The sequence below is a fragment of the Nesoenas mayeri genome, assembly GCF_963082525.1.
Source record: "Nesoenas mayeri genome assembly, chromosome: 13".
Lineage (NCBI taxonomy): Eukaryota > Metazoa > Chordata > Aves > Columbiformes > Columbidae > Nesoenas > Nesoenas mayeri.
The window spans coordinates 2,832,701-2,860,675 of record NC_137550.1 but is presented as its reverse complement, the minus strand read 5'-3'; the positions used below and the strand labels follow the sequence as shown (position 1 = coordinate 2,860,675).

Sequence of the window (27,975 nt, the reverse complement as noted above, 5' to 3'; positions counted from 1 at the left end):
GGTCAAATCAGTCAAACTGGCAAACCAAAGCTTTATTTTTTGTTTAAAGTCTTTGCTACAGTACCTAGGACTGCGCCTCTATACATAATTAACAATCATTCCTGAAAGATCTGTATTTGGCACCAGTTTGTGTTTACCTCAAACACTTGCAGGGAAGATTAATTTCAAATCAAATTTGGTTTTTCAACAGAACAGGAGCTGCCATCATGAAGCCAATTAGCTGAGTTATTGGAGAAGCTTAAAGACAAACAAAAAAACCCCCCAAAGTCCTTATCTAAACCAACACATTACAGAGAGCTCCAAAACAGAGGTCAAACATTAAAAGGCTGATATAGGCTCAAGTGGTTTATAAAACCTATAAAAAAGACTACACCAGCAAATATGCCCTTTCAGTCCACACAGTTTAGAAATGAATGCAGGGAGCAACACTCGCTAGCTGGAAATCTTGTCATGGGAGAACCACACATATACCAACAGGAGTACCCAAAATCAAATGTTAAAACGCTCCAATTCCCAATCCACATAAAAAGAGAGAAATTCATCGGAAGATTAAATCAATCCATGAAATCAGAAGTGGTCAGGCAGTTCAAGCTTCCCCCAGCAACCACTATGTCACTCACACACACAGGCTCACGTACACGGCTCAATCCCATTCAAATTCCTCATGGAATAAAAGGATTCCAGGCTCTATTGAGTCTTTCCCTATCATGCAAGAAATAAGTCTGGCTGTGCTTTAATCACCATCATATATTACTTCAGCCACAGAGTACCAGGCAGATTAAGTAGAAATGCACAGTTTTTAGCTCATCTCCTCTGCAGAAGTGTTTGAGAGGCTCAGTTCCTGGAGAGTTCTGGGGGGGCACACGGACAGTCTCTCTTCATGCAGACTCGGTGGCCTCTACTGGCTTAATCATGTGGTCTGGTTTGTTGCCGGCAGCGTAGTGATCCCACATCTGAAGATAAAGCCGCTCCAGGTCCGTTGTGTACTGTTTTGTGTTGAACAAAGGACTGGATATTCTCTGCTTCCAGACTTTGCCACGTATTTTTTTCAGGCTACAAAAAGAGTTAAAGCAGTCATGAGAGGTTCCAGATACTTCCTAAATACTGCTTACTTTTGAAATCTGCCATTTTCAGCTAACCCAGACCTCTCAGTACAACTTTTTCAAAAACATCTACTCCCCTCCTTCCACCAAATTCATATTACCATTTCATTCCCTTATTTCTGATGCAGACCAGGCGTGACCACTTCAACTCAGAAGAGCTGTGACATTAATGCATTAACTTGTTGCGTTTTTTGCACTGCAATAAGTTTTTAGTGTGTTTTTAACTTGCAGGAAGTGAGGAGCTGCTTAATCTTCAATTTATAAAGAACAAAAGGTGAACTATAACGCACTTTTTATGAGATAAGAACCTGCATATGAGCAACGTCTTCAGAACAGGCAGCATTGTCACTCAGCTGGGAGTGCTGATAATTTTACCATAAAAGCTGAAGCTGAGATAACTGCAAGACAAGCAACCTCAAGATGAGGATTCCCTAGATATTTTAAATATTAAAATATCTGCAAGATTAAACCTACTGCTAAGTCTCAGCACTACACCCAAATACAGCACTTTACATTCTCGATGTTAGCACATTACACAGGACAAATTTGCTTACTATTCCAGATCGGTTCCCAGTTTCACAGCAATATCCTCATACTCCTGTCTACTTTTTGCAATGAGCTCAAGACAACCCAGGCAAGTAAGCTGGGAGGCAGCAACTCGTGATGCAAGAGTCTCACCTGTAAAAAAAAAACCAACCAACCTGTAACAAGTAACATATTGCAGAGTATGAGTTACTTTCCTTCTGCCTCTGCAAGAGGCAAAGTTTGTTAGGCTTGCCAATCATTATTAAAAAATTAATTAATCCTTTGTTCTACATAGGTTCCCTGCTGCGTTACCTGGCATGGTGACCATCGGGGTCCCAGCCCAGAGCACATCCATGCCCGTGGTGTGCCCATTGCAAAGCGGAGTGTCTAGGCAAACATCAGCCAGCTGCCCTCTCCTCACATGTTCTTCTTTGGGGGCAACAGGAGAAAAGATGATTCGGTTTTGGGAAAGACCCAAGTTTTGTGCATATTGCTGAATATTGGGTTCTCCTACAGCTGGGAAACGTAGCAGCCAGAGCACACTGTTTGGAACTCTTTTTAGAATCTGTAACAAAAATAAAGAAACGAATACAGAAAGTTTGGTCAGAAAAATTTCCTTTTCCAAACAAGAAATTACCACATAACAAAATGAGGCAAAAGGCACAACCATTTGATACTTTAATCTTCTAAGGTACAGGTCACCATTTTGAGTGAAGTAACTGGGATTGCATTTCTAATCCTACTGAAAGAGACAGCAACTCTGCGCAATAGTTCCTAGAGCAGCACTTAGAGCGCGTACTCTCTAATTTATATCATTTTTATAGACCTATGCTATGGAATATAAAAAATTATTCAAGTAACTCTCAGCAATACACTATAAACTGGACCTTGACACAGACACTCAGTGCTCAGGTCTATCAGTCTACCAACCGCCAAGGCCAGTTATGACTCAATTGTGCACAACAGAGAAGACAGAACTTATTTTGCCACAGAATACCAGCATGCTTATGCTGTCCAAGACAAATTTTCACTAGCTAGAAGCACAAATAGGACATTAAATCTATCTAAAAAAATTTCTATATTCTATTAACACTAAGTCCTGCAACATGAGCATTGTAAGGACTCAAACAGTTCAGTGTCACTGTTTTCCACAGAACAACTACAGGTTTAACTTGCATGGTTTCTGCTAACTTGAACCAAACAGCTTTGTTCCAAAAGCCTGACCTTAGATTTCATACTAGACACAGATACTCACATTAGCCCACATCTGTAAAGTGGAAGGATCGATCTTATACAGCTGATTAAAGTTACAGTAAACAACAGCATCCTCGGGTAAGCCGTATTGAGAACGGGTAGTAACAATTATTGTCCGTGGAACTTCTTCGCCAGTTGCTGCTTTGTTGTTAATCTAAAGAAAAAAATAATAGCTACTGGAACACTGCAATTGCTGAAAACAAGATCATGCCCTGTGGAATTATCCTGAGACACACTTCAACATTTGTCAGCAGCATGACGTTACTGTAAGCTCACCTTTGGTTTTGTTATATGAAAACAAAGCTGGCTGTTTACCCATAACAAGAATTTAACCACTAGGGGATACATGCTTGTGGATGTTACAATGGTGCAACCATCAACGCACAAAACACTGGGCATTTTCATACCCATGGTATAGCTCCCTGAAATTCCAAGTAACTGGAATAATTGGAAAGAAGAATCATAAAAAGGCATTACACATGGACTCCTTCCTCTGCTCCTTAAGGTCACTTTGTTTCCTTGAGACCAAAAACCAAATTAAGACTTCAAGAAAGAATACAAAAGTGTTTAGAAAGCAATGGGGTTTTTTGTTTGTGGGTCTGGGGTTTTTTGTGGTTTGTTTTTTGTAGTTTGTTTTTGTTAAGATAAAAGACAACAGGCACAGAAGAGATACTCAAGACTGAAGACACATTAATATCAGTACAGACAAGGCAAAGCAGGTACCTGGAGTGTTCCCTTTATAAATGTATCATACACATACATTTAAAATTTAGCTCAGTGGCAGTGTGGCTGGCCAAAATAGGCATACTGTTGACAAACTTGACATGAATGACAATGACTCACTGTCACTGGCTCTGTTAGAAGATGCACGAGATAGTTTAGTTCAACAAAAGCTGGTAAAAGTGCTACTTATCCAGGTCACTGCAGAGACCTAAAAACCACAACGCACAGTCCTTGTTGACCTACACCCAAAAGTAGCTGAGATCAAATTAGAACCAGCACAAAGAAGGGTTATATCAGTGTGACCAAAAGATATAAATTCCATTTTTAAACTGCACCAACCAAACTTACATAGTTTCATGTTGGTGGTGGAGCGCCAAGACAAGAATTCTCTATTATCCTCAGGGCACAACAATTTCAGGAAAAAAAATGTTAATAAGCTTACTGACCAAACCGAGACATGACCTCTTAGAGCTTAAAGGAAAATCTTAGCTGTGAACAAAGGAACTCCAAAAGAAACCAAGTCATGAGATTATGGATAGAATAGTGATAATAAAAGTTCTCATCAAATGACATTAAAGTGTCTCCTGAACGACGAACTGTAAACTGAATAAAAGTTACAAGTCCAAAGAGTTACGCTAACGTTAAAATATGTTGGTTTTTTTTTTTTAAAAAGGAAGAACTGTTGTGCAAAGGAAAAACACAACTGGAACTGGGTAACAGCTCACACATGCCCTGTAGGCAGCAAGCAAAGAGCAAATACTGCCTTCAAATTCTGAACCACCAAGTGCTATCTTTATGCAATAAGATTCAAATTCTCTGGACTTTAGATACCTCTTGATATAACCCCTACATCTTTGGGGGGAAAGATCATCTTCCAGTACATCTGTGGCTTATAACACAGTTGGGAGTTTCCTTCAGTGTGAGAATTAAACAAATCAACATGACAGAAGACAGACATTTGCTTGGAGGTTTTTCTTCCTTGTTATGTTAAACCAGAACAATAGAACACAAAACTCAAGGGAACAGCATCTTGAGGTGTCTCACCTGAGTAGTTGCTAATCCATTACTGATGTTGAATCCATTGATAGTTATCTGGATTTGCCCACGATTAATCATCTCGATCACAGCTTCTGCAATTGTGTTCATAGGAATGACTGGCATACTGAGGGCAGCATTGCCATCTGCATTGTCACCACTGTCAGGACACTTCATCTGTGATAAATGACATACCCATCAGATAAGAGTAATAGCTTAAGTCCCCAAGACTAAACACACAAAGAAGTAGTTCTCACCTTAACAATCTTGACATCGGGGAGGCTGTCGAGGAAAGCCTTCAAGTCAATGCCATTCAAAACAATTCTGTTATCATAAATATGACCATTGGATTTGAAATCAATGACTGCTTTTTTCTGTAAAGAATAAAAAGTTTCAAAAAAGTTACCAAGTGCTAGATTAAATGCCATTTTATAAAGACAGCTATAGAAAATGACAATTTTTCTTGCCCTTATCTTCCTACCTACCTTCAGATGGGGGAACATGTTGGCGTGGTCTCCAATAAAGAAAGTGTTTGGCATGTAAGCTAATTTCTCTGAATACTGCTCAGCCACCTCAACTGGGGAAGTTTCTTTATCTGTGATGATATAATCCATGAACAATGCCCCACTGGTTCCAGGATATCCCAGCCACATTGCCTAAAAAACAAGAAAGCAAGGCTCCAGTCCCAGATGCATCGCAAAAAATAAAGGAAGTTAAAACTCAACATATTTTTAATTTCGCACCTACAGATTCAAGCTCCTTCTTGTGTTTTATCAACGGAAAAGCAACTGTCACATCCCAACTTTCACTACTGAGACAGTGAACAGTTCAAAGACGTTCTAGAATTGATCCCCTGAGCAAAAGGCCAAAGTACCCAACTATGTGCAGTTATAGCAGAACACAGACCGTCAGTGATTACATCTCCTCTTAGCTGAGACAAACTTCTGTAGCCTAGAGACTGAGGCTTTTCTCCTCCTCTTTCCATAGGCATTTTAGAAAAATCCTTAGTCAAAAAAACTACTCCGACATTGATTCTGACTTATTCCAACTAGAATTTCATTAAGCCTAAAGAGATTTAACCACAATAACTGATTTCCTCAACTGCTTCAAATACCCTTTGTTTTCACTAAAGCAAGAACTCCAGTGTGTACGGGAACCTCACAGAACTACAGAGTTCTCTTTCAGGACAGTCAACTGCCCATAAAGCACATTAAAAAAACCACACTACGCCTCTTCAACAGAATTATCCTATTTGCCTCATATATGCTAAGCCCTAAAAAGTCTCTCTCGCTTACTGATCATTGTGAGCCCCCAACATTTTTTCCAGTCTGCTGGAAGAAAAAGAGAAACTCTTCCTCCTCACAAGTGTTTTGCTGGAGATACAGAGCCCTCTAACTTAGTTACCTGAATAGGTGCTGGTCTCAGGGCAAATAATTCATTTCGGGCTCCTTTGGTGTAGCCATTCATATTAATGAGAATGTGTATCCCATCCTGATGGATGCGGTCTGCTGCTTTTCCATTACATGGTATCTGAAAAATAAATACATACATAGAAGTTATTTTTGTTTTCCATCTTTCAGTAATAAATGTGGTTAGTCATCAGTGTACCAATCAATGTCAGCTGCATAATTTAGGCAAGTCTTAAATCTCATTACTCCTGGTTTTACAGAGGTGTAAGTCATCAACTCAATCCAAAAAATCCCTGTTGAAGCAAAAAAATACCCCTGTAAGTTTGCTAGCCACAGCTGAAACAGCTGCTTACAGAAATTTTAACTGTGGTACTGAAGATTGCCTCTGCACATTCAATTCAGTGGAGTGATACTTAGCACTGACAAGCTCAGAAAGTTGCGCACAGAAATATCACAAATGCATAATGGAAGGAATTTGGTCAAGCAACGCTGAAACTACTTCAGTTCCTTGCTAAATCAAAGAGCGCAACTTCACACAACGTATTACCAATGACTTTCAAGAAGAACAGTAAAGCCTTGGAAATCACAATTGTGTCTCTTCCTGTCTAATACTGAAAGGTAAACAATTTTCAGTTTTAAATTCCTCCAAGAATTACTTATATAATTAGTCATTACCTACAAGCAGATACAATAAAATATTTGAGAGATGTCTCTGGTTCACCAGCAGTAAAACAAAACCCAAAAGCTAGAAACTGAGACTATACAAAGCAGAACAGCCCCACCACTCCTGTAAGGCTAATTAATGATCAGAAGTAACATAAGGCAAGTTGTAGATTCCCAAACTAAGATAATACAAAGAAATCACTTCAAACTGAAGGTCAAGAGTAAGCCAATTAACTACTCTGCAGTTACTGCTAATGCTGACTTGCACCATGAAAGTACTTTGTTTTTGTAAAAAGGAAAAGCTACTTCACATTTTACAGTGGTGTAAACGCATGCACATGGACAGTTATATCTCTGGGTGGACAACAATCTGAGTTCCCACCTCAGTTTAACTTCCAGTAAGTTACACTGCTATTGCAATGGATCACAGCAAACTGTTTCTACCTGTTTGATCCCCCTGTACAAATCTCTAAGAGTTGCACTGTCACCTAAAAATAGGAGTTTGATGCCTCAGGAATTTTAAATATGAAAACTCAGTGTATCAATAAGGGCAAAAGAAATAATTTTTCCCTAGATAACTGTTAAATGCAACAACCAGTATGAAATTGCTGCCCTGTTCTACTATGACCCAGGGCTTTCAAACATCCACAGCTGAAAAAGCAGAGGGGGACAAATGGCTTTCCACAAGCAGAGCTGAAGCCCATTATTCTAAAAGAACATTTTAGAAGATCAACTTGGCAAAATCCATCTCAAATAGCAATTCTGCAGACATCAATTTAATGTTGTTACTTAGGACAACAGGTTCCGAACAACATCATAAATAAACTTTCATGTAGTTTTAAAACTTATCACCTAACGTGGGACTGTCCAGGTGCCACTGATTATCCCATATTGCTTTAGGGTTTTGCTAGGTATCCTGAGATATCACAGCAACTCCTTGACTTCTCTATATACTGAAATGCCCATCAGTTTGCATATGGAACTTAGAAAAAGCCAAAACCACCTGTAAGCATTACCAAAACAGTGTTGGGATAGAGAGGCAAAATCCCCCCTCTATCCTGCTTCACTGTAGTAAACCAAGCTCAAATATATTTGTAGTTGTAGCATCTTGACTTATCCATGACATTCAGATATGACTATTACCTAAAGATCTAATGGAACAGTTATTCAATATTACTTTTTAATAATCACATGGAGGTCACATAATAGCCACCACATCCCTGGTAGGGTGTAACACCAATACATCTACTAACACCAAAATCTCAAGACTAACATCAGCCTAATTCAAGAAGTGATTACAACTAAAAACCTCAAACTACAGGGTGATCTCTCTCTTCATTTAGGGTTTGTTAAAAGGTCAATTCATCAAAAAGCTCACCTGAGATAAGTCAATGAAATGATTTGCTTCAGCCATCACTTTTACACGGAAGTTTGTACCATCATCAGGACTCAGAGCATAACAGAACACCTAGAATATGAGGCACCACAAATTGAGTATCTGCAACAACTTGCCAACAAAGTAACTTTGCTATAAAACATATGGTATTGCAATTTTAAATTACGTTAGCAAAATTACACCTAGTTTCATACAAATTATATTTATTTGTGTGGCATTTACCAGCTGAGAAAGAAGTCCAGAGAAAAGGGGGCACTAGGCATTCAGACACATTGGCACCAGGCCCCAGTTTTACCTGGTTTTGGTGTTGAGAGTATGACACTGCATCTTGCACAGACATATATATAATGTTCTCAGCACTCCGAGGTAAAGTAATTTTAACAAATGGATTTGCATAAGCATTTAATTCTCTAAGAATGCCTTTTACAATACATCTTTGAATATGTAATTAGTGAGAATCATAATAATGAACTCGAGCTGAACAGACAAGCTAAGCCTTGGGGAAGCTTTTTAACAGATTCTTTAAAGAGTGACTAGTTCTCTTCAATTAAGAAACTGCAAATATATCTGAGAAACTCAAGGTTGGCAGGTTACATAAACAGGCATCTTTAGCTAACCTAGCACATACATAGAACAGAACTAATATGCAAATAATACATTATCTTGCAGGACATGAGTTTAGCAAAAAACAAAACAAAACCAGATAACTTGTATTTAGTATTTAAATTAAGCACTGTAGAGCTTTATAAATCCCAAACAGACTGCCCTTAGTCTGGAGCTGATTCAAGGTTAAATGGTATATTCTCCCCACCTCCCATGTACTCAGACCACCAAATTGTTTCATGAACAAACCCTGCTTCTGAGCACACAGCTTTGTCATAAAGGTTTCAGACTACAAAGACTTTATGACCAGGAAAAAGCAAGAAGGTAGGGGGAAAAGCAGCCCAGAAACAACAAAACAAAAAAATTAATTCAAAAACACTTCTGCAAGAAGGAAATATTTACAAGCCTTTACACAGATAAGCAAATTTGCATGTCTTGGAAAACAGGAGCTCAAAACTAAGGCAATTTAAACAGTCATGGGGCAAATGACATCACTGGGAATTAGTTCTATTTACAGCCTCAACCCTTTAACATGACACCCAAATAAATATAGATGTGACTAGGATTGCTAAATTGTATATGCTCCTTCTGGAGTAAGTGTGGTGTAACATTTCCTTTTGAAAAAGGAGCAGACAGACCAATATGAAGTTCGTGTTTGTTAATCACATATCCCAGAGAAAAATACATGTAAAAAAAAAACCCCAGCAGCACAGAGTGAACAAAACAGACGTGTATCTGTACATCAGATGCAACCAGGCACTAGTAGCTTGATGTTGAAACATCTACTCAAAGAACAGCAGCTGAAGCTTAAAAAAAAGTTTTCCATGGGCCACAAATCCTAACGACAGTAATTGTAAGGACAGGTATCTAATTTGCCTACCTTCTAAAAAACAGTTCATATTGGCAAAGGAGGCTAACTCTGGAGGAGTTAACAGGCTGGAGAACTATTCAATCAAAAAAAACCCCAAAAACATAAAAAACCCCCCACAACCCACACCATGAGAAACAAAAGTTTGCCCTTCCCTAGTTTACCTGCCTGCACCAAGAAAAAGGAAGTGTCACAGCTGTATTTAAAGCATTAAGCATGCCATTTATACTTTTACCTCAAATTTGTCTGAGTTATGCATGCCTGGGATTGACTGCATTAGGTGCGAGGTTGGATGGTTCCCAAAATCAGAGCTCACATAGCCAATACGAAGTCGACCTTCACTAGCCTTCAGATCCTTGGGGTGCTCATATGGTGGCTTATGAAGAACATTAATCTGTCAAGACAACATGCACAACTGTTTATAAAGCAATCAAAACAAAATGCTAAACAGAGGCATAAAAAAAGCTCCCATGAGTTCATAGAATTAGCCTTATCCCACACTCAACTAGGGGCTCTGTGGGCAATCTGTTGTTTGAAACCTGATTTATATGTATTTCCATTGGAACCACCCATAATGCCCACAAACTGGGCTACCAGTTCTCATATACCTACATCCAGCCAAATACAGACAGACATCACTATTACAAGTTGACATTTCTGCCTTTCTACCAGTTTAAGTATTCCACCCCTATTATTAAATATACTGATACCACATTGCTATGACCAGGAAGTTCTCAATTAGAATCCACTGTGACCAGAATGGTGTTCCTGTGAAGCACGACAGCATGCTTTCTACTCTTACACTCACCATCTTCCCCAGACATCGGCTTGTAGCCACTATCACCAACAGCATTATCAGGCTATTAAGACAAATCAGTTTGAAAGCTAAGTGCTACCTTCTGAAATGTGAAATCCCTACATTAGCTAACCAGACCCCTTCCGTTAGCTGACAGCGTATTTTCAATTTTAATTGGCAACCTGCTCGATTAGTCCATCTCAACATCCATAAGCACTAACAGCTGTGACTCTCTGGAGGAAGAGAAATGGAAGTTGCATCAAATTTTAAACAATTTGCCATCAGCTGCATTCTTGGCAGCTTAAGGTGCTGTGCAGTCTTGTGGAAATGGCACACGGTTACATAGCTGCAGCAAAAGATTATATGTTTTTGGAAGAATCTGTTCTTCTATGTACTAAGTACTCTAAAACAGAATCACAACGAATAGTATTTCCTACTGCGATGCGCCACACTGTAGCATTGCTGCCATCACCACTAAAGTGCATTTGGAATTCCCAGAGCCAAACACAAAGCTCATGCGTTCCAGCAAGAATTCACCAGAAGCAAGGTCAGGTTCCAAGCACTACAGATGCCAAATAGAGACAGATTTTGAGAAATAGTATCACACAGCCACCTGGATCTGTTTTACTGTCAAAAAAGAATAATTTACTCTGCTTTTCCAAAACACCCCTTGCATGTGCTTTGCAAAAGTAGATGAGTAACGTTATGTCATATTCCTCTTCAGGTCAGTGACTCAGAAACCTTACAAAGGCCAATACTAACCACATGAGCATTACATTTTCAGCAGGAACAGGCAAACCCACAAAGCACTTGAACCACAACTGACCTGTATGAAACTTCTTACCTTGTCCAAACACAGATTTCCATGTCTCTCAGCAATAGCCTTCCTAAAACTGTGAGAAAGGGGGTACAGCATGCTGTGATGTGGGTGGACAGATGGCAGTCTGTTTTTCTCCAGCTGATCAGCTACAATGCTAACCAGCTTCTTCATTCTTTCATCATAGTCCGTCCAGTCACAGACAATCTAGAAAAGGGAAAAATTACAAGAGCATTAGGACAACAGCTTCCTTTGATCTATATCAGATATTTCACAAGTTGAGACTAATGCTTCTTCCAAAAACAGAAGTGAGAACTTCAGTAATTACTATTGATGACTCTATAATCTTCTGATTTAAGACTTAAGTCTACTCTTTACGTTTAAATCAGTCATTGGTTGAGGTGGTCAAGCTTAGCATTTGCTGCAGAGGAATCCTAGGAATGACAATCAAAGCTTCATCTTCCCCACCTGCAAACAGTGGGCCAAGTTGCAGTAGGCATCCGGGAAATCAGGTTTCAGTTTCAGAGCAGTGCGGTAGGAGGCAATGGCTTCTGGTATATTCCCTGAATCCTGTAGAGACACAGAAATGAGTTGGCAGATAAAAATATACTCAGGGTAAGTACTCACAGTACCCAGCACACTCTAAGAGTGAATCATTCGCATGTGCTACCTTGTGAATAGAGGCCAGGTTGCTGTGGGCATCAGCAAAAGCTGGGTTTATCTGAATGGCACGGGTGTAGCACTGCAACGCTCCTTGAACATCCTGCATCTCCTTCAAAGTATTTCCCATATTAGAATAAGCATCTGCAAACGTGGGGCTGATTCTGAGAAATAAAGATAATATATGTCATGAGCAATACAAGCTCCTCCTCCCATGAGACACCATACCCATACCCAGACTTTTTGGTTTGCAAAGCAACTACCTAAATTAAAATACAGTACTGTAAGTCACTTTCTGCACAAATCTATGACACCTTCCCATTATGAAAGGCTAGGACTACAGATAGTATCCACTTACCTAATAGCCTCTTTGTAATGCATCAGAGCTTCCTGTAACTTTCCTTGCTGTTGCAGAACACTTGCTAAATTTGAATGCGCAGCAGCAAACTCTGGAAACACCTGGAAGAAAAAGAAGTAGAACCGGTCTCTCAAATGCCCCAAGTAGATCACACGAAAAACAAAGAAACAAACATAAACCAAACAAAAAACCACCACAAACTGGTGCATTTCTTGCTCTTCTTTTTATATAATTTAGGTCTCTGAGCAGACGCTTCTCCACTTATGACCAAATAGGGAAAAAACCTATGTCATATTACACATTCCCAACTTGAAGTCCCCACATTCAACTGTACCTCAAGAGCCTTCCGATAAAGACGAACAGCCTCTTCGATATTCCCCTGTTCCCGTTTGATGTTTGCTAGATTGTTGAGAGAATCTGCATGTGTTGGACAAAGTCGAAGAGCTGTATTGTAGCATTCTTCTGCTTCTACCACCTTCAAAAAAGGGATACTGTTAATATGGCAATTCGTTGTAACAGCACTGTTTATGAGAAGGCATTATACAATCACTTTAAACATGTTCGAGGTGGAAATTTCCTGAATTATTCTTCCTTATGACTAAGTAAATGAGGGTAAAACCCCATCTCAATAAAGTTGGTGAAACCCGGTGTCTAAAATAAACATTTGGTGTACTTTAAAAAAAATTTAAAAGCAAAAGAAGTACTCCTTACGCTGCCTTTCTCCTTCAAGGCGTTGGCCAGGTTACAATACGCATCAGGGAAGTGGGGTTGCAGCTCAATAGCCCTCCTGTAGGTGTCTATTGCCAGGTCTATTAGTCCTTGCTCGTAATACACACAGGCAAGGTTGCCGTGCACAACTGCGTGATTTGGACTCAAACTCAAGGCTCGCAGATAAGCTGCTACAGCTCTGTAAGAAGAAAAAGCAGGTAAATAATTGTCCAGAGAGCAGCAGTTATGTTTAGCTTGGTCATAAAAATGACCTACATAAAAACTTGAAAGGAATATTTATCATTAACAAACAAAACCATCCAGTAAGATGTTACTGAAAACATGGAAGAGTACTGACTGAACTGAAAGCCAAGTCATAGGATGAATTATTGTTATTATTCATGTTAAAGTTACGCTTAATTCTGTAACAACTAGCAGACTAGAACACTTTGTAATACAAACAGGAAATGTTTTCCTCGCACCTGATGCTGTATAGTGATCCACAGAAGTGTTCTGGAAAAAAATTGAAGCTTTTGTCTAGTTTCTTTACACTGTCTTCATTACTAGGATAAGCATGAGACCTTTCCTCCATTTTCCCACAGTTTATCATTCAATTGTAACAATACAACCAATATTATATTATTACATGTCTTTATTCTCTCTGCTAACCTAACATATGTATCATGCTTTATACTTCGAACTTCAGCTTGTTCAAAAGTTAAAGATCTTTAAGTATATGCTCCTGTAGCACTATATAAACGACTGATGTATTCAAATCTGACTTCTAGAAAAAACACAACAGTATACATAGTAAATTCTCAAGAAGGGGATGTAAAGCCTAAAATGATGAGGAAATGTGCCCGTCTGGCCCATTAATTCATGGTTAAAACACATCACAGAATGATTTACACTGTGTGCAATGCAACTAGTTAGAGTAATTAACCCGTTCCCTGCAAGCTTTTATTAAATTTGGAGCTACAAATCACATCTACCAGAAATTATAATCCAATTAACAGATGCCACATGGTACACTGCATATAAACAACAGAGCCTGGATCTTCTTTCAAACAAAAGAACCATGTATCAGATCAAAGGTCTTGAAAAAATTAGTTCAAAAAGACAACAACAGTACTGCAACTCCATGCAATAACATGATGCTGATGCATAATAAATACAGAATAGTCAATCAGGTGCGTGGCTGAATTGCTGCATTTCAGCTTGTCTTACACAGAAGGAAAATTTTAGAAGAGACACACTTGTAGATCATATCCCAAATCACACAATGAGAACAGAGAACTCAAGGGTTCGTGCCTTTCTCAGATGTCTTATCTTCACCCTCCCCCAGTCTTAATTTCAAATCTCTTTTCATCAATACCTTCAGGAAGTCTCATTTTGAACATTTTATTAAGTACAGGAAAGATACATAAAGGAATACATTCCACAGGAATTTATTATTATTATTATTATTATTATTCCAGTAACCTGCTCTGTGTACATTTCAAAGCCATTTGCTTGCTTAGCTTACAGCAGAAATATTTGCTATACTGTCCAAAGAGATTTTACATCAGGAACCTAATCTATATCTTGATACATCTGAGCAGCCACTGACAGAGTGACAGTACTTATCTGCTTACCTGTCGAATATCCTTGCCTCCTTCAGGACATTTCCCAAATTGATGTAAGCATCCAAAAAATTTGGGTCAAGTGTTACAGCCTGAAAATATTTTTGAAGTAACAGTTACAAGTATTAACACAAAAACATTCTCTATACAACCTAGTTGATACGGTGTGTTTTATGCATGTGGTTTTTTGTTGGTTGGTTGGGTTTTTTTAGATTCAACAGACCCAATCTATAAGTATCTAAGACTTTACCAACAACCTAGTAATGATGGAAAACTTAAGTTATATAAATCATAGAATGAAGTTATTTATCTGTAGAAACAGCAGTGTACACTACACCTTCAAATTTATTCATTTGCTTACGCAGCCAGTTGCAACTACTGCAGAATAAAGCGTTAACCATTTCTGTTAAGCTGATAATTTCTAACACTCCAGCCTACCCATGCTATGCTGCCTTTAGTTTGTTTTTAGGGGAGAAAACCCTAAAAAAAAAAAGGATCTGCATGCTGTATCTACTGTAAAAATAAGACAGCATTTAAAAACTTTAGCAGGCCAGGAAAATAGAGACAGCTTCACAAAAGCGAGAAAAGAACAAATTCATCATATGTGTAGGGAAAATTCAGTAGCCATTTAACTAAAACACTTTCACTCCTTTCAAAACTAATGAAATGCAAAAAACTTATAAACAATAAAGTTAAAGAAGATGCATTAATAAGCTACATGTGTCTATATGACACACTCTTACAGTCTCTCTTACATATGACTCTTACAGTCTCTCTCATGGGAACTATTACTTCCAAATTAAAATACTTTATAATCTAACACTAACTAGACTCAGATCCAAAAATATCCTGAGCAGTTCAAATGAAGTTTTGTAGATCTCAAGTCACAAATATCAGGAAGAAACACTCCACCACATCTTAAATCTGGTTTTAAGTCACTTTAGAAACTTAGGAGATAAGTATAAACTGAATTAGGATGCTAACGAGTTACTAACTAGAAAGTATGGGACAACTAGTTCATGACATCAATCTAGAGAAGTCTGAAAGAACAGTGACAAAAAACAATCCTGAAGAAGAGGAATTAGTGTGTCACTTAATATTGTTCTCCTCAATTACTCAAAGGACAGTAATACCTGAAACAAAACCACAATGAAAAACAATTTAAAGCAGAAAGTTGTTTCTCCCTCTCACAGATGAAACATGCAGAACGTTATTGCCATTGAATCAGATATTTTTTTAAAATTTCTGGAAAAGGACTGTCAAACAAATTAATGAATTTTCTTATATGTGCATGAAGTCTTTAGAACAATTTTAAACCTATGCCTCTAGGGGTACATAGGTAGTCTGAAACATCAGGAAGTAAAAAATTAGCACAGGATGTTAACTAACAGGATCATAGGAAGTTCTCTGCTGACCAAAGTATTTCTATCATCTACAAGCAGACAACTGCAGTGACGCTGCCTGGTTGAGATAGTTACCTTTTCAAAGTGATGAATTGCAAGCCAAATTTCTCCTTGGGCATTGAAAACACAGCCAAGATTACTCCAAGCCACTGCAAAGTTTGGTTGAGTCTCAATTGCTTTTAAGTAACAGGCCTTGGAACAGTTAAAGAAGAGAGATACAAGGGAAGGGGAATATTTGTAAAAAGAAAAAAATGAGAAAAAAAAATTGTTAGTATGCCTTCTCTAACCAGCCAAAAGTGACCCTGCAGTATAGGCTAGCTTGCGCCAAAACTAATGCGCTGCAAACTGTTGTTGATCCTGCGCCAGCGCAAACCAAAACCCAGGTGCAAGCCCACCATTTTTCAGTTATGCTGATGACAAATTAACACGCCTTTAGACACGAGGTCATGAGAGAAATCATCTTAGAAAGAATTCAAGCAGTTCAGTGGAAACATCTGCCACCCTGAAGTGCATAAAAACCAAAAAATTAGTGTGTAAAAGCAACTTTGCACTAAATAAAATTATTTGTTAAATGTTCTAAAACAGCTAGAAATTACTTTTAAAAAAACAAAACAAAAACAACTAGAAAAACTACTGAAAAAGTGAAGCCATTCTCCGGTTGCAAGCGTCCTTGCTAAGTGAGGTGGCATGCCTAATCCGCATCTTGTTTCCCAGTTTCTTCAAATACATTCAATCATCTGCAGCTCCAAAACCTCAAATGACAGGATTGCATGAAGGTTTAGGTCCCTGTAATGCAAGCGCGAGAAATCGCTGCGCATCCTAACCAGCACGGCGCCACGCTATCGCTGCGAACTGCTTTGCTCTATCGATTGCCCCTAGGTCCAGTGAACGGCCAACCAGAATCATTAATCTACCAGACAGGCCCATATAAAAACTTGCATATTAAATTTGATGTCTGGACTCTAAATGCGTTGCAACCCAATTTTATCCAAAAGGCTACAGCCTGGAGCTTGGGCAGGCGCCCAATCAGAGATTAATCATCTAGTCAACCGTTCACGAGGGCTTAATCGCACGCAATGCGCGTTACCGCTGCGCAGCCTTTGCGCTACTGCAGGATCACAGCGCATCATCAGAAGAGCAGAACGCTGCAATCCAAACAAAGAAGAAAAAAGGAAAAAAATGAACAACCAGAAGAGTTAGAAGCTTTTACTGTTAACTATCTCCAATTATTTCTTAAAAAAAATATTTTAATTTACTTTTACTTTATTTCTTTGAAAGAATTTGTGGCTACTAGTATAAAATATTCTTACATTACTTGCTCGTAATTAAATATTTTAAGCTGTTTCTGAAGCCACAAGACAGAAGATTCAGGCATGGAGGCAAATGGTTTTGCTGTGGCAGTTACAAACCCGTTACCATATTTCTCATCATGTGACTTTTCGGTGCGTTCCTTGCTGGAAGAGGAGGAGGAGGTGTGTGTCTGCCCTAGATCCAGGCCTCGAGCTCCCTTCAGCGAGGCACCTTACGCATGGAATAGGAGGTTTCACCCACCTGAAACCTTCTAAATACAATATCAGTGGTGAAAAACCAAAAACAAGAGAGAAAATAAAACAAGATCATTAGTAAGAGTTCAACAAAGCAATTGCATTTTTTTGGATATGTCTTAACACATGGGAATGAGGACAATCTGTCTGTAACAAGGGAGACATGCAGAAGGGAGAGGGTTAATCAGGGCAATTGCATACAGCAGGGATTTTTTTTTTTGGAAGAAAGGCTCTGAAATATCTACAAAGAAATTAAATTTTAGTTCAAACTGTAAGGAATCTGCTGGCTTGATCTTTCGAATGGACTGATAACCAAAGAAACACATTGCAATTTACTCAAGATGTTTTTCCTCGTTTATTAAGTTCTCACAAAACGGAATAACACTTTCAAACTAGGTGTCTCCAGAGCTCTGAAACAAAGAAGTCAGCAACCTAAGGCAGGCGCAGTGTCTTGGCCTATACCAGTCACACTAAAGCTGCAGTGAAGTGCAATTCATGTTAGCTGTCCGCTTGGTGGGCTGAGAACCAAGTGTCTCAAAGACTGTTCAAACTCTCAATGTTGCTGCACAAGTATGTGCAACCTGGATCTGACCAAATCGATTCGGCTGCCCTAGGATGGTATGCACATCCAGGTTGTTAGGAGAAATCCAAAAAATAATGAACTTTGAACCTGCATTCCCATTACCCCCTAAAGATGAGAACCCTCCCCAGCTGGTGCTGCAGCCAAACAGACAGCTACGCTGTTCATACACTCCACTTCTGAGCATGCGCGTGGGGCTTGGAGTGACAGACGTGGAGTCCAGAGTGTTTCCGATTTCTCCACACTCCTCACCCCTGCAGCGCGGACGCGTAAGGTGGCTTGTAACAAGACTATTTATTTGTGCAATCCAAGTTTTAACATGCCAAGAATTTTAAACTCATCTTGGTGTTCGAATTCTCATTTTAGGAAACAAGACTGCTAGAAGCCACCTTTCCACTACAGCAAGTTTTCTTTCGATCAGTTCATTTCCCAAACAAACCAGCTTTGTCCTTCCGATTTTTTGTATTTTGCAGGAGGGTAGAGGGAAGACGTGAAGAAAAGATATTGGGGGGGTTCGCATACTGCAGCTATTGATCATTTACTAGCCTTTCTTCCACAATCAAGGGAAGGGAAGAGTTAAAAGAATAAAAATCTTTAAAAGCCAATATTACAAGGTAACATTTGGATAAGTTTCTTCTCCACTTACAAGCCACAAAGGACTTTAGAAGAGCAGCATTTTCAATAGCACCTGCATCGTACAGGGATCTCGAGCTAACCACAGGCTCTCTGCTTGGCACCAGCAGGCAAGCCTCAGATTTGAAGGACTGTTACTTATTTCCAGATAAGAGCATGATGGAGCCCCTGCCCAATACTTCAGAATGGTATCGGATAGTCTAGTTCAGCAGGAAGGCTTGGTAATGTTCCGTTTCTTGACTTAAACCAACTTTTAAACATGGACATGCCATATCTTGCCCTGCAACTACTCTGGGGTGTTTCAGTGCCTTCAGTTTTCAGCAGTTTCTCAGACTGTCTGTAGATCAACGCAGATTTGAAGACTTGGTGCAAAGTTCAAGTTTTCAAAACACTGACGTTTACATGTATTCTACCCAACACCTACCTTGGCTTCTTCCAAGCGACCCAGGGCTTTGAGCAGGTTCCCCAGGTCACTACGAACACAGTACAAGTCCTGAAAAATCAAAGTCACGCTGTTAGTTTCAGGACTTCAGATGGCCCAAAGGCCTCTCACTTCTCTAGGGTTGTATTTTTACAGTACTAAAATCAGTAAGATTATTGGTTGGCTGTAATGTTAGGTCAAGAAAAATTATTTAAATTTGTGATAAATACAAGTTCACCTAGGCTGAAGAACACAGGGAAACAAAACTCCGAGCTCTTGCTAGACCGGGTTTGCATTTTCTTTTCCAAAGGAAAAAGGATATACCCTGTTTCCTCAAAAGTAAGCCCAAGCATGATTTTTGAGGATGCTAAAAATACATGCCCTACTCCAAAAATAAGCTCTAGTTACAGTTCATTAAAAAGGTCAATTTAAAGTGTCCAGACAGCTATACATGAAAAAATCTAAGCATCTTTTGGAGCAAAAATTGTATGAGACCCTGTCTTATTTTCAGCGAAACAGTGTATGAACACCAGACAATGCTGTATTTTAAGTATTTTTTGACATAACATCTGACCAAATAGCAGGCAGTTACCTTCATCATGCTGAGTAGCACTATACAAATTGAGTACAATGCAAAATAAACAGAAGACAGCAGTCTGATACACTGTTTACTTAAAATGTCAATTCAGAACAGTTACAATCAAAAATCCAAACACCAGATCTATTTTATAGGAGTCACTTACAGACACAGTCAGTTTCAGCCTATAAAACACAAACCCCATGCTCCTGTAAACCAGTCCAGGGTGGAAATCTAACCAAGGCAACTCTCATCACCATGATGATAAAGTAATACCTGATTATTTTTCAACATCTCACATTCGAGTCTGAGCAGTGAGTCTCTCACTGTGATAATACTGCCTTAAAGCACACAAAGCTAAATATGAGGTTGTTCACTGAAACTTTTGACTGGAGGGAAAAAAAAATTCCTTGCTTTTCTGTTATCTCAACAATACAGATAAGTACAAAACTAGCAGCCTTTACCGTACTACAATATAAAACTTTTTGCAACAGAAGTTTTTCAAAGATCCTGAAGAAAAGTATTCAGTAGGTCAATAAGTCATGGTGTACAGGCTAAAGGGAAGGGTTGTCACTTGTCCATTCTTTGAAGCCTCCTCTGTACTTGCACAGCAGTAAAGTACAGAGTTCTCCTATAAAATAAAATTACTTACAGGATTGTACTGAAGGGCAGACACATATGCCTGTACTGCTCCTTCCATATCGCCTGCAGCTACCAGCGCAGCAGCCAAATTAATATATCCATCAATGAAATCTGGTTTGAGGCGCAGTGCATGTCTATAATGTTCAATTGCTTCTTGTAGCTGCCCACGTTCCTTGTACACATTGCCGAGATTCGAGTAGGCTTCAGCCAGCAGTGGATTCTGTTTAATGGCCAAAGTGCTGAAGTGAGCAGACCTGGAAAAAATCAGACAAGTTAGCAAGGGAAAAAAAACCAACACCACACACAAAAACCAAACACGAACAATAAAACACACAACATCAAAAACAAACAAAAAAACCCACACAAAACCAAAACAAAACACCCACCCTTGACTTTCAGTGTTTGTCTGCTTAAGTAATGAACATTCATGCTTAAGTAAGCCACCATACAGCCAACAAATCTGGACTTATGGAGCTGTTATATATGTCTAGCTTCTCCCAGCTTAAACTATCATTCTCCCCTGTTCTTACTTTAGATTCTACTGAAGAAAGACAACTCTCATTTACAATCGGTAGTGTGCAAGTTGTCTCACCAAACCAGAGCTCAATGCAATCAGATAAGATACTACAGAAATGCTCTGAAGCCTCTTCCAACATGTGCATGCTTTAAGCAATGCTCCACTCAATAGTCTTCTCCAGCAGCAGGATATAGTTGACAGATGCAAACGCAAAATTCTCTTGAATCCTTCCCCATGTTATTTTCTCATATCTGAACTGTTACTACAACTTTATTCAGTGCCTATATAAAACAAACCTCAACCAAAAAGTTCTTACTTCCTTCACCAGCACACACAGATGTATAGCTAGAACAAGTTCAAAATGCTTGAGGAACAGAAAGCACGATCAGGAACAGGCAACCAGAAAGAATATAAAGACAACTTCCAGATTACAAAAATCCTTAACTAATCATGCCATTTTTCAGAAAACAATCAGCCTTGCAACTTCACCAACACACACACACAAACCCTCACACTGCAGGTGGAATAAAGAAAAGCTTTTGTTTGCACATGTAAATACTCCCACCACACACAGGTGTGGCTGACATTAAAATATCAATGCGCACAATATCAAAATAACATTAGAATAATGGCAAGATCTGTTGGCTGTTGTAAAGCTAGCTGTATTTCTCTTACCTAACAAAACTCAAAAGGAAGAATGTTATTTTTGACCAGTCCTTACTGTAGTCATTAAGTATTTGTGTTCAGTGATTAAAAAAGAAATAAATCAATGTTAGAACAGAACTTCTGTCAGCTATGCTCAGTACTAGAATTGGTGCAAACTCCAAAGCAAGCTTAACAGAACACTTCAGGTCTCCTACCTGTCCAATCTGCGACACTGGAAGTGAATGGACGACAGTAATAAAAGCACACCAGTGTTATCAGGCTCTTGTCTCCAAAGCTGCATGCAGTGTCTCTCTGCTGCTTCAAAGTCTCCTGCCTGATACTCACGATGAGCCAACTCCGCTAACCCTTGGAAGGAAAGCATACGTTTCGTTGGTTCTGGAGAATCACCAAAACATTTAAGGGGGGAAAACAAAAAGTTAGATGATGGGAACAAAACAACAAAAAAAAATCACAACACAAAACAATGAGAAAAAAAAAAGTGTACACAACTGAGGGATGAATATGTTTGAAATTACATTAAACACCACAGGACACAGCAGTTTGAACTCTCACATCTTCATGCCCCGATCTACTACTATGATATTTCTAACATTATCTGTACAAGTCCATGACTTGATCAGCTAATAATAGAAAACATATAGACTGTAATGACTGTGAATATTTTTAAGTCAATCATTTTCCATTAAGCTGAAATAGATTTAAAGAGATTCCTGACGTGATATTGTACTTTGGTTCATAACACTAGAAATGCTGCTAACAGAACAGTGACTCTCCTCACTCTCCCCCAAGACTGTAAATCTTATGCTTTGTACTATTAAAAACAAGTTCTAAAAACTTAATAGGGAAATGAAAGACAGCAGACAAAGACTTCAAAGGACTCGAACAAAAGGAAGTTTTGCTGTGCCAGTAATGAAAAGCCCTTAAAAAAACCCAAAACACATACAAAAGCAATGTGTAACATTCTTAAATCCTCTATATTCCCATATTCTCTACAATACATGAAAATTGCTTCACAGAAAAAAAAAAATGGCCTTAGAACAATAACTGATGAGTGACAAACACACACTTCAATGATTCTGCAACTGGCCTACAGCAGGAACATCAAACAGACAGGGTACGGGGAAGAGTTACTGTTTCTGGAGGCTTAGCTGGAATGGGAGTGACAAAATAGGTTTAGTATTTAAAATACAATTGTGGACAACAAAATACTTAAATAAAACACCACCAGTTTTAGATAAAACAACCTTAAGAGTGAAAAGCAAATAAAACTTCTTACAAAGCATGGTTCTGTATTAAAATATAGACAAGTGCAGCCTGGAAAAAAACCACAATCGTTCATCCCAGAAAAAAATGTTGGCCTTCAAACTCTGCCTTTATGCCAGTGACTCTTACTATTAAAAGGTTTGATTACTGCAAGTATCTCATATTCTTCCTCCTGACGTCCAGCATTTCCAGTACTCTGCAGTAACCTAATTGCATTCATGGTACCTTCCCACCTGGACATCCAGTTTTAAAATTTTGAATTTAAATGAAAGGAGGCACCTCAATGTCTGAGTACAAAGATTTTTGCAGTTGGGTACCACAAAAATCCCCTGAAACTCTAATTCTTTTCTGAGAATTTGAAAGATAACAAAATAATCATGGTGAGATTAGGTATAGAGTTACTAATAGTGCTACTTTTATGAAATTCAGATTGAGTAAATTATTGACATTATTTCAAAATTGCCTTTTTAGCACTAGCAGGTTTTGAAGATTGGAAACGCTACATGATGTAACTCAAGTTGTTTCTTCAGACAGTATATTGTCTCTGTCAGCATTAAAAACTGTTTCACAGTAACTGGAAGTAGCAAAGCTACTTGCTTGCAGATACTTAAACCATGACGACATGATTAACCAAGTATCTTCATCCAGATGAGATTCCTGTTTTCTAGGAGCCTGGCTTAATAGTTTTCCAAACCCCAAGGGAAAAGTGGACTTCAAGTATCTGTTTAAACCTACAGGCAATAAACAGACACCGCTGTTACTCAATGCAAGAAGGGCAGCACTGTTTCAGAAAGGTGCTGATGGTACTAACGCCACCAGAGCACCCTCACACTGCTCCTCACTCTGAGCACTCACGCAGGTTTGGCCCTTCTGTCACCTGCTGTATTTTCAAGTTCTGCTGATGGCAAAAATATAGGAAAACTGGACAGAGGAAGAGCACGTCCCACAGACCTAACGGAATCGGTTCTTCGAATAAATTTAAATCATGTTATTAAGTTTCAAAGCTAGAGCAAAAAAACTCCAAAAGTTTAGACTTAAATTCTTACCACCCCTTAGAAAGAAGTTTCCAATGGTTATCTAAATGCTACATTTTGCCTATTTAAGCAAAAAGGGAAACTGGAGTTGCAACTCCCAGGGCAAGAGAGAAGCCAGTGCAGAACTACTGTATTTAACACCTGGGAATAAGAATTGCTTAAAAAGGCAAAAAACAGGCAAAACATTAACGTTTTCTTTCATTTATCAAGTCTCTTCATAAAACAAATCCCCCCAGAAAAGAAAACCAATCACTCAACTTAGAGTAGCCAGTTATCTACCTCCAAACAAGTATTTTAGCAACGATCCTCAAGAAGTTCATAGAAAAGCAGGAAGCTGACAGTTATATCACAACGTTCAAAATGAGCCGGACTTTTAACAAACGGTTGGCTGGAAGAATCCATAATACAGCCATTAATGGTTACTCATTGAATCAAGTTCTAAAGAAAATAACTGCAGCGAAGAATCACAGCCAGAAGAATTCCTTATAGAGTCTCGCATACATGAATTTACTCATTGCGGCTAACTTGTGCTGTATGCTTCCACTATGACCTTGGAAACGCCTGGTAGGTGCTACGAAAATGACCTTTCCTGAGACTTCTACAGAACACAAGCAAAACAAAAGCCGGCACAAAACTATCACAAATATTTCCAAGGCAAAAAACGGCCTTTTGTGCAACATCCTACGTGCTCACCATCCACTCATGCTCAACCTCGTGTTTAGACCCAACCTAGGCCCAGCCTGGGAGGCGGTGGCGCTGGTGACAGCACAGGAGTGTCCCCGATAACCAGGCGCTGGGACACACTGACACACAGCTCTTCCCCAGGGGAACGAACCGCCACACTGCAGCACCCGGCCTCTCCATCGCCACCTCCGCACCGCTACCTTTGCCCTTCACATCCCCATCTCGGCATCTCTTTTTGCACAGATCCTATTTTTTCTACTCCTTTTCCCAGTCGTCTCTTCAGCTTTTCATACTCTGCCTTCCATCCGGTTACAGAAACCCCCCAAAATCGGGGGGATAGAGCAGTGTTATCCCGTCATCCTTTCAATAAGCACAATACTTCTGGCTCTAAAGAGAAAATGAGGTTTCTCCTCTCACCCGCCCCTCGGTTTCTGGATCTGTACACTAACATGGGGCACAGCCTTTCCCAGCCAGAGCTGGGACAATCAAGACACTTCAACTAAACCGTATTCCCTGAAAATAAAACAAACAGTTTCAGAACCATTTGAGGCCTTAATACTTATTTTAAAAACGTTCTTTAAGCTTCAACGACTGTTTGCTGCTACGCTTATCCACAGTCATGCTGAATAAAGATGCAGCTAAATGGAAAGTTAAACGTATTCGCGGGGTGTTAATGTCTCGATCCAGGTCTGAGTGTCCGGAGAAGCACCGGACTCCTCGGTTATGCCACACAAGACCTGCTCCTTCCACGGAGTGAGATCCAGGGCCCCTCGGTGTACATTTTGGGTCAGGTTTTTACCCTCCAGAAAAACGCAGCCCGCAGCGGTGCGATCGACACAGCGACGGGAGCGCCGCGCTCAGACGCGGCCGCAGGCCCGGGCAGCGCCGGGCCCGGGGGACACAGCACAAAGGCGCCCGGAGCCGCCGCCTCCCCCCGGCCGCCGCTTCTCGAAAGTTCTGCCGGGAGCGGCCCGGCGAACGGGGAGCGCGGCGCTGGGCCGAGCGGGCGCGGCCCCGGGCGAGGGCAGGCCCGGCCCCGCGGGCTCCGGTCCCCGCGCGTCAGCCCACGGTACCTGTGCTGTCAGCCACGTTCCCCACGGAGGTCGCCATCGGGAAAGGGGGCCGGCGAGGCGGTGGCAGCAGAAGGGGTGCGGAGAGGCCCACTCGGCTGAAGCGGGCGGCGCAGAGCCGAGCTGCCCACGGCCCCGGCGCGCTGAGGCGGCAGCTCCCGAAATGGCGGAGACAGCGAAAGCCGAATGGCCGCTGCCGGAACTAGCTCCCCCGGCAAGTAGTCCGGGCGGCGCCAGCCAGCGGGCCCGTACGGAGCCCCCGTGTGGCGGAGGGAGCCCCACCGGAACTGCCTCCGCCTCCTTCCGTCGAGCCCGCCCTCGCCCAGGCAGCGCCACCACCCAGCGCCGAGACATCTCGTCGGCCCAGGTATCCCTCCGCGCGAAGCCGTTGCGACAAACGCAGCGGGACTGCGCGTGCGCAGCCGCCCTCGCCGCGGGGCGTCCCCGCACATGGCGCTGGGAAACGGACCGCACAGGGCCCCCGGTGCCTGGAAACGGGGCGTCTCCAGTGAATAACGAGCCTTCCCGAGGCCTCAAAGTACTAAATTCTGATTTCTGGGACCGGAGGCAACTTTAAAAGAAAAAAAGGGCAGCGGTCGTGAGGTGCTTAATCCAGCCCAGCCGGGGTGAGGCTGAGGCACGGGTCCTGCTGCAGGCACACAGAAGAACCTTCCCTTTATAAAAGTAGTTTCATGGTTGTTTAGCATCAGCAGGTATTTTATTCTGAGCCTTTTTTTTCCTATCAGATCTGCACGCACCGAACAGGCTGGTATTTCCGAGGCATTATTTCACATGTTTAAAGGCTGCAGAACACGCCACGCAAACCTTCCGCTGGATTCGGGAACTGTTACAAGCTGTGGCCGCCCAAAAGTTCAGGAGGATGTGCTTGGTTAAAGCTTGTTTTTCACCATTAAGTCACATGACATGTTTTATAACCAATAAAATATTTTATATATATATATATTTTAATCTTGTTAACGCAGTCCACGCGGCGCCGTTCCCCGCGCCGCAGCGGGACAGGAGAAACCGGGGAGCGCAGGGGCGCCCCGAGTGAGCACGGCTCACTCGTCCGAGTCCAGGTCGCTGTCCCCTGCGATGGAATGGAAGTCCTCGCTGTCCTCCTCGTCCTCGGACAGATGGACCTGGCTCAAGACGCTGGGCCCACAGCGCTGCTGCTCCTCCTCCTCCTCCTCCTCCGAGACCTCGTACCCTCCCATGCTGCTGAAGCTGGTGTCTCGCGTGTTGGATTTCGGGTCTGGTTCTTCGTAGCTGCCGTAACTAGGAGAAAGGAGATGCTGTTACTGTGCCATCTCTTCAAATCGGCCGCTGATACGGACAATTCTATATTTAACTCCTGTAAAAGGTCCCTGGTGCGAAATCCTTGTGGAGCACTCAGAGCCACTGTGCACTTTAATTCTGTGAACGGCCAGCTTTTAAAAATAAAAACAGTTTTGATGAAACAATTGTCTACCAGCCTCCTCACCCCACTCCGATACACTCAGGGCAGGAAAAACGGATTGCTCCAACACGCTCCATCTGTCATCTTTAACACAGACAGCCCCTTCCTGTCATCTCCTCCAGTGTTTTCTGTTGACTTTGTCAAGGTGCTGTGCCGGACCGATCATTCGTCTGACCCAGCACCTGTACGACCATTTATTTGGCAAATATCAATAATAGTATTAAGGGCCTGAATTCCATGAGCAGAAAAAGAACAGAGGAAGAGCAAGTCAATATTCTCTCAAGCTGATATTGCTGTACTTGTCACCTTCTAATAATGGAACTCTTCCAAAATACAGAATATATATATTTCTATTCTTTTGGACTTCAACTAAGCAGTTTCCTTTCAAGTAAGGAAATGCTTATTTTTAGAGGGAATAAAAAACCACCACAAAGTTTATCAGCTAAATAATCCTTTAACTTCAAAGGCATCTTTAAAATAAGTGGTTATGTTTTGATGAATTATTTTAACAAGATTCTCAGCTCTAATTACCTGATGTTACTGTCCTCCATAACATGAGAGGTTTCCCCAGCGTCCCCTTCATAAGACATCATGCTTTCTTCATTGTCCATGCCCATCCGCGTGTTCTCTTGAATAACATGAGGTTGTTTAGGTCTCACTGCATTGGGCTCCACGTCAGAGTCGCTGCCACTCTCACTCAGTTGGATAGCTGTGGAATGAACCAACATCTGGTCACAAATCAGCAGGTTTGTTGTCAGTGACTTGCCCATTGTCTCTGTTTAAAAGCTGCAATATTGACTGGAAGGAATGTCTTCAATGTGGTGACTCCACAAGGCAGCAGAAAAGGTTATCTGGGAGGTGATAACCCCCAATTCTGATGTTATTCAAGAACAACCTCATTACCACCATTACCCAAAAAAGGCCTTATTTGCTTGCCTACTC

General features: G+C 40.7%; 2 protein-coding genes across 9 annotated transcripts in view; both read right to left on the bottom strand.

Moving 5' to 3' along the window:
* Nucleotides 1-11: 11 nt before the first annotated feature.
* On the bottom strand, nt 12-25,819 carry OGT (O-linked N-acetylglucosamine (GlcNAc) transferase). Of its 4 annotated transcripts, none has more exons than XM_080352413.1 (22): nt 25,578-25,819; nt 21,718-21,898; nt 20,351-20,594; nt 19,125-19,193; nt 16,019-16,135; nt 14,553-14,632; nt 12,922-13,117; nt 12,545-12,685; nt 12,211-12,311; nt 11,863-12,016; nt 11,661-11,762; nt 11,220-11,399; nt 9,815-9,973; nt 8,091-8,180; nt 6,045-6,170; nt 5,126-5,296; nt 4,898-5,014; nt 4,650-4,817; nt 2,884-3,036; nt 1,941-2,193; nt 1,658-1,781; nt 12-1,053 (listed from the first exon to the last, which is right to left on the bottom strand). In XM_080352413.1, the coding sequence occupies exons 1-22, from the start codon at nt 25,612-25,614 to the stop codon at nt 879-881; spliced, it is 3,138 nt and encodes a 1,045-aa protein (XP_080208539.1). In that variant the 5' UTR covers nt 25,615-25,819; the 3' UTR covers nt 12-878. The 4 variants fall into 4 exon arrangements, with proteins under 4 accessions (XP_080208539.1, XP_080208540.1, XP_080208542.1 ...); XM_080352414.1 differs by having other exon boundaries at nt 21,718-21,868; XM_080352416.1 differs by lacking the exons at nt 21,718-21,898; nt 25,578-25,819 and adding an exon at nt 17,360-17,504 and having other exon boundaries at nt 20,351-20,409.
* Nucleotides 25,820-26,270: 451 nt separating this feature from the next.
* Nucleotides 26,271-27,975, bottom strand: part of TAF1 (TATA-box binding protein associated factor 1) — a 33,974-nt gene continuing 32,269 nt past the window's right edge. For all 5 annotated transcript variants that reach the window (XM_080352496.1, XM_080352497.1, XM_080352498.1 and 2 more), the window contains 2 exons: nt 27,565-27,742; nt 26,271-26,852 (listed from right to left, as the gene is read on the bottom strand). In XM_080352496.1, the coding sequence (XP_080208622.1) occupies nt 26,636-26,852; nt 27,565-27,742 (395 nt within the window). In that variant the 3' untranslated portion in view covers nt 26,271-26,635. The remainder of the gene's footprint in view (nt 26,853-27,564; nt 27,743-27,975) is intronic.

Bases quoted from the DNA above. Each gene is read 5' to 3' on its own strand.
- OGT (XM_080352413.1), bottom strand. From the start codon at position 25,614: ATGGCGACCTCCGTGGGGAACGTGGCTGACAGCACAG. The intron at 8,181-9,814 runs GTAAAAGTATAA...CTCATATTCTAG, and splicing joins ATAACTCAGACAAATTTGAG to GTGTTCTGTTATGCTCTGAG. The intron at 6,171-8,090 runs GTGAGCTTTTTG...TTTATTTTTCAG, and splicing joins ATTTCATTGACTTATCTCAG to ATACCATGTAATGGAAAAGC.